The following is an 8,989-nucleotide window of genomic DNA, read 5'->3' as shown; positions in this document are numbered from 1 at the left end:
TTTTTGAGCCCTGTCCTGGAACTCACTCTGTAGACCAGGCTGGCCTTGAACTCAGAGATCCACCTGTCTGCCTCCCAAGTGCTGGGATTAAAGGTGTGCACCACCAATGCCCAGCTGAACAGTCTTTACATATGATTCATTGTGTGTGAGTTTATCTGAAATCCTAGTTTAACTTTGAAATGAGCAGTAACTAAACCTTTCAATGGGTCTCCACTTTAAGTGGTAATGGTGTCATACCTTTAATCATTGTACTTGGGAGGCAGAGGCAAATGGATTTCAGTGAGTTCAAGGCTGGCCTGGTTTACAGAGTTCGTTCCAGAACAGCCAGGTCTACACAGAGAGAAACCCTGTCTTAGGGGTAGGCGGGGAAGACAATGGCTATGAATATATGTTAATTGGCAGCCTGTCTTGTCAACTCTGTCCTCTTGTTTGTACATATAGATGAGGACAGAACTGTATTTCCTGTCATCTCAGAAGAATCGCCCCAGTCTCTTTGGAATGCCACTGATTGTTCCATGTACTGTGCATACCCGGAAAAAAGATCTCTATGATGCAGTTTGGATTCAAGTATCTCGATTGGCCAGTCCGCTCCCACCTCAAGAAGCTAGTAACCATGCACAGGATTGGTAGGTTCTGGGGTTAAGCTAAGTCCTGTGATTTCTAAATACTAAGAGTAGCTTTTATGAATATGTTGTAATTAAAAAAAAAGATCTGTTTTATATATCAACTAACCATCCTACTATCTGATTTTTTTTGTTCTTTACTCTCACCTAAATCCCTCCTATAATGCCTCAAGTAATATCCTTATCTTCTCTTGTTATAAAAGTCAAAAGTGTGAATTCATCAAGAAATTTAGATCATCTCAATTCTCTGTTTAGAATGGAAGTGACATATCTAGACATGTAATCATTGAGACTTGGTGTCATCTATCAAAGTTGAACTGCAGGTCATTTTTTGCTATTGTAGCAGTGAAAAATTAGCTTCTATAATAACAGAATTGAAAAAAGTTTTATTCCTTGTGATTGAGTCTTGATATTAGGATACTAGTTTAAGGTGTGTCTTCAACCTGGGAATAATTCATAAGCAAATTAGTTAATGGATTTGTGGTTTTAGTACAAGTGACATTTGGTAGAATTTAATTTGAGTTAAGGGACTTCTGGGTAAGGACTTTTCCCTGGATTGGCTCCTGAACTGGGTATGGATTTTTGAGAAAAAGGATAGCTTTCCAGTATGAGCAGTGGTTTGTAAGTGATTATGTCCTTTTGTGAAATGAGCTCAAGAAGGGGCAGGTTGGCCAGGCAGTGGAGACACATGCCTTTAATCCCAGCACCTGGGAGGCAGGGGCAGGTGAATTTCTGAGTTCGAGGACAGCCAGGGCTATGCAGAGAAAGCCTGTCTTGGAAGAAAAAAAAAAAAAGAAAGAAAGAAAGAAAGAAAAAAAAAAAGAAGTAGCAGGTTTTAGCAAGGACAAGAATCAGATTACACTCGACATAGCTGTTATGCACGTGTGAAGTGAATTTAAATGTCCTTTGCTGGAGATACAGGTGCCACCAACAAGTAGATATATAAAGCCCTAAGATGAGGGACTGTTGATTAAGAGAGTAAATGTTAAGTAGAAAAATGTCCAGAACATAATTCCTGAAGCATTTCAACATTAGAAGTTAGGAGAGGAAGGAAAAGGAAGCATCCGGTAATGTCTGATCAGTCAAGACTAAATGGTTGAACACCTTTAATTCCAACACTCAAGAGGTAGAAGCAGAAGGATCTGTGAATTCAAGGCCAGCCTGGTCTACATAACTAGCTCCAGGAGAGCTGGAGCTACATTGAGAGACCCTGTCTCAAAAAAGCAAAAATCAAAAGGAATAAATTTTTAACCAAAAGAAAAGGACCAATTGTTCGAAGTCAGAAAGACTGAATAAAAAAAGACTGAACACTGCCCACTGTTCTGTTCCCACTGAACAAGAGTAAAGACCACCAACCCAAAAAGCTTTATACAAGCTTTATTTTCTGTCAGACAGGGTTATCTCCCTAAGGTGGGATTTGAGAAAATAGCATCAGACACAGGAGAATGTGGGGTGTATATTAACCCTAAAACTGAAAGACTGGGAGCTTTTAAAGGTTGGGAGATTTTCAGGAGGAATTTTGGTTATATAGGAAATTGGCTGAACATTTCAAAACTATTTGGTAGAACATCTGCCTTTTTCTTCCCCTCAAGTGCTAGGCTTAAAGGCATGTTCAAAAGTATCTGTAAGAATATAAAGAGAGACAGAAAACAACAGAGAAACAGGATTTAGGGGAGTTGAAGGGCTCACTTCAGTGTGGCCAAGAAACAGGAGGATAAAAAACGACCAAGATCCCAACCAATATCCACTTCAGGATGTGTGACCCAACTTGTTCCTCTAGACCTAGACTCCTAAAGGTTCCTCTGCTGCTCAATAGTGCCAGTGTGGGAACCAGGCCTTTAATATATGGTCCGTTAAGGGACTTTGAACATCTCATATGAAACTAAGCCTAGTGGCTCATTCCCATGATTCCAGCTGCTCCCCAGGCTGAGGCAATAGTATAATAGTCTTAGACCTTCCTCTACTGGAGTGAGTTTGCAGCTAGCCTGGGCAACTTAGTATGAGACTCTATGTCCAGATGAAAATGAAAGAAGACCTAAAGATAAAGTTCAGTGATCTGGTGCCAGCCTAGCAGGCACAATAGCCTGGATATAATCCCTACTGCTGAAAGCTGTATCCAACTGTGACAGGAGGGATAGGGCTATCTTAGCTTAATATCTGCTCTGTCCGCTGTTAGGGTGCTCCTCGATCATTTTTATTCCTTTCTTTGGATGCTTGGATGCCTTGGTTACTGCTCACTTGCTTTGAATGTGCTACAGGAGAGCTGGAGCTACATTGAGAGACCCTGTCTCAAAAAAGCAAATTCAAAAGGAATAAATTTTTAACCAAAAGAAAATGACTTAGTTGAATGTGCTAGTAGTCATTTGGGTTATACAAAAAGAGCTCCTGGAGTGCCAGACACTCAGGAGGTAGAGGCATGTGGATCTCTGAATTTGAGACAGCCTGGTCTACAGAGCAAGTTCCAGGATAGCCAGGGCAATGCAGAGAAGCTTGAAAAACAAAACAAAATAAACAAAAAAAGAAATTGGACTATCAAAGACTTCTGGGTGGGTTGAGGATGTCATTCAGTTGGGAAAGAATTTGCCTGGCATGCAAAAGACTTAGGGTTCACTCCATGACATTGTTTAAACCAGGTGCAGTGGTGCACACCTGTAATCTCAGTAGGGGCACAATGCTGTGGAAGGCAAGCAAGCCTTCCTCAGAATAACAGAATAAAGAGCTCTCAAACCAGAACCGCTTCTTAGACTTTGGTGTGCTTCTTCTTACAGTGATGACAGCATGGGCTATCAGTATCCATTCACTCTCCGAGTTGTGCAGAAAGATGGGAACTCCTGTGCCTGGTGTCCATGGTATAGGTAAAGTCACCTGTAAAACCAGTGTCATAGAGTCAGTTTCAAACACAATGCCTTTATAAGATTCCTTGATATAGAATGTAATAGAATGAATAATAACAAGCTTGATATAAACATGAGAATTGTCTGTCTCTTTGTGAAATCCAGAGTACAAGTTTGTTTTTCAGGCATGTAATTTTATACATGTAATTTTTACATCCCACTCCAAATTCATAAACTATAATAAGCATTTTTATTTGTTTGGTTTGGTTTGGTTTTTGTCCTTTTTAAATAGCCTCATTTGCGTTGCCCAGGCTGATCTCAGTCTCCATTGCTCAGCCTTCTGAGCATTGTAGCTTCAGTCATGTACTTATGTCTATTATTAGTCCAAATGCTCTGTCTGAGCCAGTAGAACATAATCTGTTCACTAACCTGACTGGTAATGTTTCCTGAGGTTTTACAAGCCTTTGATGGGTCATTGCTGCTACAGTAGGGACAGTATCTGATAGTACTAAAGTCAGCTTTTAGGAAGCTGTAATAGACATAACCACAAACGAAGTATGGTAGCCATTAGAGCCATGACTGTGTCTTGTCCTTGTACCTGCCTCCGTAAATTTGTATACATACTTGCATAAGGTACTATTTTACAAGAGATAAGCATTGGTTTTTTGGTTTTCTTGTGGGTTTTTTTTTTTTTTTTGGTTTTGTTTTTTGTTGTTTGTTGTTTTTTTTGGTTTTTCAAGACAGGGTTTCTCTGTATAGCCCTGGCTGTCCTGGAACTCACTCTGCAGACCAGGCTGGCCTCGAACTCAGAAATCCGCCTGCCTCTGCCTCCCAAGTGCTGGGATTAAAGGTGTGCATCACCACTACCTGGCAATTCCTAAAATTCTTAACTTAATGTTACTTCATCTATCAGATTCTAAAACTAGAATTTGTCAGAGTATGAAGCCAAGACATATTAAAGAATATTTCTAATTGAGAATATTTTAAGTCCTCATTATTTATTCCTCTGTGAATGCTTTCCCCTTTTAGATTTTGCAGAGGCTGTAAAATCGATTGTGGAGAAGACAGAGCTTTCATTGGAAATGCCTGTATTGCCGTGGATTGGGACCCGACAGCCCTTCACCTCCGCTATCAAACATCACAGGAAAGAGTGAGTGCTGGGGGGGTGCGCCATGAGGTTTATATGGAAAATGGTCCCCAGCTTAACTCTATCATAACAAACTAAAGTCAGAAGGACAGCTAATTACATTCTCTGTGATATACTGACATGTTTGCTTGGCTCCCTGCCTCTCAGCTTCTAGAATCAATTGTATTAGGGTATTAAATTTAGAAATATTAATAACAAATCTTGGAACAAAACAGTTTATGAAAGTTTATAGGTGGTGCTAAAGAAATGGCTCAACAGTTAGGAACACTTCTACTCTTGGAGAAGTCCTGGGTTTGGTTTCCAGTACCATATGCCAGCTAATAGCAGGAGTTTGCAACTCCTGTTCCAGAGGGTCCAGTACATTCTTCTGGCTTCTAAGGGCACTGCATTCACACAGTATACAGCCCTACATGTCCACCATACCAATACACACAAACAAATCTTTTTTAAAAAATTAAGGTTTTTAAAAGAAGTTTCAGAGGCTAGAGCGATGGCTCAGCAGTTAAGAGTATTTGCAGCACTCACAGAGATCCTGGGTTCAGTTTCAGCACACACATCAGATGGTTTACAACTCCTTTGTAACCCCAGCTTCAGTGAATCTAGTGATCTTATGGCCTCTGTGCAGATATGCACACCGAGAAATACACATAGCACATAAATAAATAATATTAGGTAAGGCATATCTAATTCCACTGGGCATGAGCAGACCTCTATATTAAAATTCCCAGCACCTAAAAAGAAAAGGAAAACCCAAAAAGAATTTAGTGGAGATGTAAACAAAATTAAAGGGTTTTCTAATGGATTGTATTGAATTTATTATATGCTTCTTGTTAAAAATTTATTTATAAAAAGCATTTTCTTTAGGTAAGTTAATAATAGTAACTGATTTTTCTGGCTCTTTATTTTTATTATGTTTATTTATTATTTTTTGGTGTGGCATATACATATAGGTGTCAGAGAACAACTTGAGAGAACATGTTTCTCCTGCCATGTGAGTCTCAGGATCAAACTCAGATCCTCTGGCTTGGCAGCAAGCCCCATAATTTCTGAGCCATCTCACCAGCTTTAATTTACTTTTCTGACTTTTTATGCTGCTGAGGCATAAGAAGACTACCAGTTCCAGGCTGCTTCCTTGTTTAGATCCCCAAATTTACCACCACAAACCCAGCTCTTTGTACCAGTAGTGGACGTACTGTGGATTTTGTTTTTGTGTTTTTGTTTTTGTTTTTCTTAGCAGGGTTTTTGTGTGTGTGTGTGGTCCTGCCTGTCCTGGAACTCATTGTATAGACCAGACTAGCTTTGATCTCAGAGATTCACCTGCTTCTGCCTCCTGAGTGCTAGGATTAAAGGAATGTACCACCACTGCTTGGCATGCCATGGACTTTTACCAAAAAACAAAATGGTCACTATGCCCAGCTGGGCAAGGTAGTATAACCCTGTAATCCTAGCACTCAAGAGGTTGAAGCAGGAGGATCAGGAGTTCAAAGCCTGGATTGAATGCACAGGAAGTTCAAGGCCAGCCAGTGTTACATAAAATCTTGTCTCAAAATGGGTAGAAGAAGAAAGATACTAGGCTAAAAGCTAAGGAAAATGTGAAAAGATATTATAGGTCAGGCTCACTGTAGCAAGGCATTTGAGAAACTTTAGCCATACTTTCCTTGAAGAAGGAAAATTTTAGTAATGGACAGATTTACAAGTCTCTGTCATCACAAATTATAACAGGACATTATCCTGACAAGGATCCTTTCAAAGATAGATTATTTAGCCATCTGTACCTCTTCCCCTTTTTAACAAGCCTGTTATGCAATCTGAGAGGCTGTGGAGGACATCACTTACAGGAAGCGCCTACATGCAACCTGTCAGTCTCATCCACTTCCACTTTCAGTGATACAGCACAGTGGGAACTCTGGAGATATTTAGATATCTCGTCTTACTGGGGGATGAAAACATGACTAATCTGGGCTCTTACTAAATGTGGTTGCTGCCCCTGCTTAGCAGGTCATGTAAGAGTGTGCTACACAATTGGGGTTATTACTCACTTGCATTATATTTTTTTATTTCAGTGATTTCCCATCTAGGAATTTTCCTTGGGAAATAATATTCTGTTCACTATGTAGCATTTTTTAAAATAGTAAATAATGTGTTTACTCCACATTAGAAGTATGGTTAAATAAAGTATGATGTATTCTTTATATAAATTATTATGTAGTCACTAAAAATGATTACTGATTTTTTACTACATAACAAGATACCAGTTTTCTAATTTTGTAAAACATTTTTAATATTTTATTCATTTATAATTTCATAGATGTATACAATGTATTTTGATCACATCTCCCCTCAACTGCCCTCTTTCAAGCTCCTCAAGACTTCCTACAACAGGTCTCTTTCTCTCAACTTTGTGTTCTCTTTTTTTATCTTTTTATGTATTTAGATGTTTGCCTACATATATGTCTGTGCACTACTTGTGTTCCTGGTACTCACAGAGTCCAGAAGAAGTTCCTTGGAACTCCCCAGCTTTGTAGCACATTCTGAGTACCTGTTCTCAGGCCGGGCAGTGGTGGCGCATGCCTTTAATCCCAGCACTTGGGAGGCAGAGGCAGGCAGATTTCTGAGTTCGTAGGCCAGCCTGGTCTACAGAGTGAGTTCCAGGACAGCCAGGGCTACACAGAAAAACCCTGACTGGAAAAACAAACAAACAAACAAACAAAAATATCTGTTCTCAGGAAGTTCAAACAGGAATTTGAGGCCACCTGGCTACCTAGGGTGGTCAGTGCATAGCACTTGCTATGCTGAAGTGCATAGCAAGACCCTGTCACAGAGAAACAGAAATAGCCTGAGAGACTGTTAGTCCATTATCACTATGGATTTGCTTTCAGACCCAAACAAATTATCCTCTTAAATATAAAAACATACTTTTCCCCTGAAGTTCCTCTAAATGGAATTCTTTAGACCAGATAGTAATACGCTGTTAAAACCTTTATTGCCCATGAACTCCACCCTTGGTAGTTTATTGACATATTTGACAGCCTGTGACTCAGCTATTTCCTCTGTAGGGAAAAAGTTTCACCTGAAAACCTGCAGTAAATGAAATGGCCAATTTACGATCCAAACAGCCCATTGTTCCCAGGAGTTTAGGTAAAGCGGACAGTTAGGAGATTGCCTTGGGTGAAAATAAGCAGTTCACCTGTGGAAGAAGGGCAGAGACACAACTGGTGAGCACTGCGAAGTTTAACAGGAAGAAGCAGGCATTGTTGGGTTTGTAGTCCAGGCTCTGCCTTGGAAGAAAAACTTGAATATTCATACGTGAAGTCTCAGGTAGCCTTCATGCCACTGATGACATGCCTTTCTTACCTTCTCTTTCACAATAGAGACAAGCAAGTCTCATCTCAGGGTTCTTGATTGCTTGTTGGGTTTTAGGCAAGAGTATGAGATTGGGGAGAGAATCCTTAACTGCTGCTGTCTTGGTGCTTCTCTCAGTCCTTTTCTACTTCACCCTTCCCACTTTTATGCTCCTCTCTCTTTTTGTTTGCACTTAGGATTTTCCTTTATGATTTTCCTTTAGAGATTGAAGCCAGAGCCCCAAAACACCCAAGGCAAATACTCCACTGCTGGTTTACACTCCTAGCCTTTGCATTCTCTTCCGAAACTTAACTCCTTCTTGTCCCAAAGCTTATCATACTGGTTGTCTGGACCCAAAAGTTTTGGCCAGAAATTAAAGGTAGTATCAACAAATACATTATTCTTTTAAATTTGCTGTTCATTTTATTGCCACCACAGAAAAAAGAACATTCATTAAACTGAGGTGACTCAGTGGTAGACTACCTGCCTAGTATGCATAAGAGATTCAATCCACTTTACTCTCCTAGACCCTCCAGAGCAACAGAGACAGGAAACAATGATAAGTCTGTTACATGTGGATATGCAAATGAGTTTTATATTAGGCTTTAATGTCTAGTTTATTTTTTTCTCATGATGAGGTTTTCTTTCTTTTTGAGGATTTCTTTTTTATGTACATTGGTGTTTTGCTTGCATGTATGTCTGTGTGAGGGTGTCAGAGTCCCTTGAACTGGAGTTACAGACAGATGTAAGCTGCCATGTGGGTGCTGGGAATTGAAACCAGGTCCTCTGGAAGAACAGGCAATGATCTTAATCTCTGTGCCATCTCTCTAGCCCCTTCTGGATCTTTTTTTAATTTCATCCATATCTGGCTTCACTATTTTGTATTATTTCTCCTAACTCTAACATATGCAGTATTTTAATACTTCTTTCTGCCTAAAATATACTTGCTTTTACTACTCTTTTCTTGAAGGCTAGTTCACATTTAAACTGTCTTAAGGATTTCAAAATTGTGAAGTAATAAGCAGGCATTTTAACTTGTTTTT

At 39.7% G+C, this 8,989-nt stretch overlaps 1 protein-coding gene across 3 annotated transcripts in view; it reads left to right on the top strand.

Annotated features, from left to right (window-relative positions):
• Window positions 1-8,989, top strand: part of Usp32 (ubiquitin specific peptidase 32) — a 173,631-nt gene that overhangs the window by 152,020 nt on the left and 12,622 nt on the right. For all 3 annotated transcript variants that reach the window (XM_031354297.1, XM_031354296.1, XM_031354295.1), the window contains exons 27-29: window positions 442-626; window positions 3,392-3,478; window positions 4,487-4,607. In XM_031354297.1, the coding sequence (XP_031210157.1) occupies window positions 442-626; window positions 3,392-3,478; window positions 4,487-4,607 (393 nt within the window). The remainder of the gene's footprint in view (window positions 1-441; window positions 627-3,391; window positions 3,479-4,486; window positions 4,608-8,989) is intronic.

Source organism: Mastomys coucha, unplaced genomic scaffold (assembly GCF_008632895.1).
Source record: "Mastomys coucha isolate ucsf_1 unplaced genomic scaffold, UCSF_Mcou_1 pScaffold5, whole genome shotgun sequence".
Taxonomy (NCBI): domain Eukaryota; kingdom Metazoa; phylum Chordata; class Mammalia; order Rodentia; family Muridae; genus Mastomys; species Mastomys coucha.
This window is presented reverse-complemented; position numbering and strand designations above follow the sequence as displayed.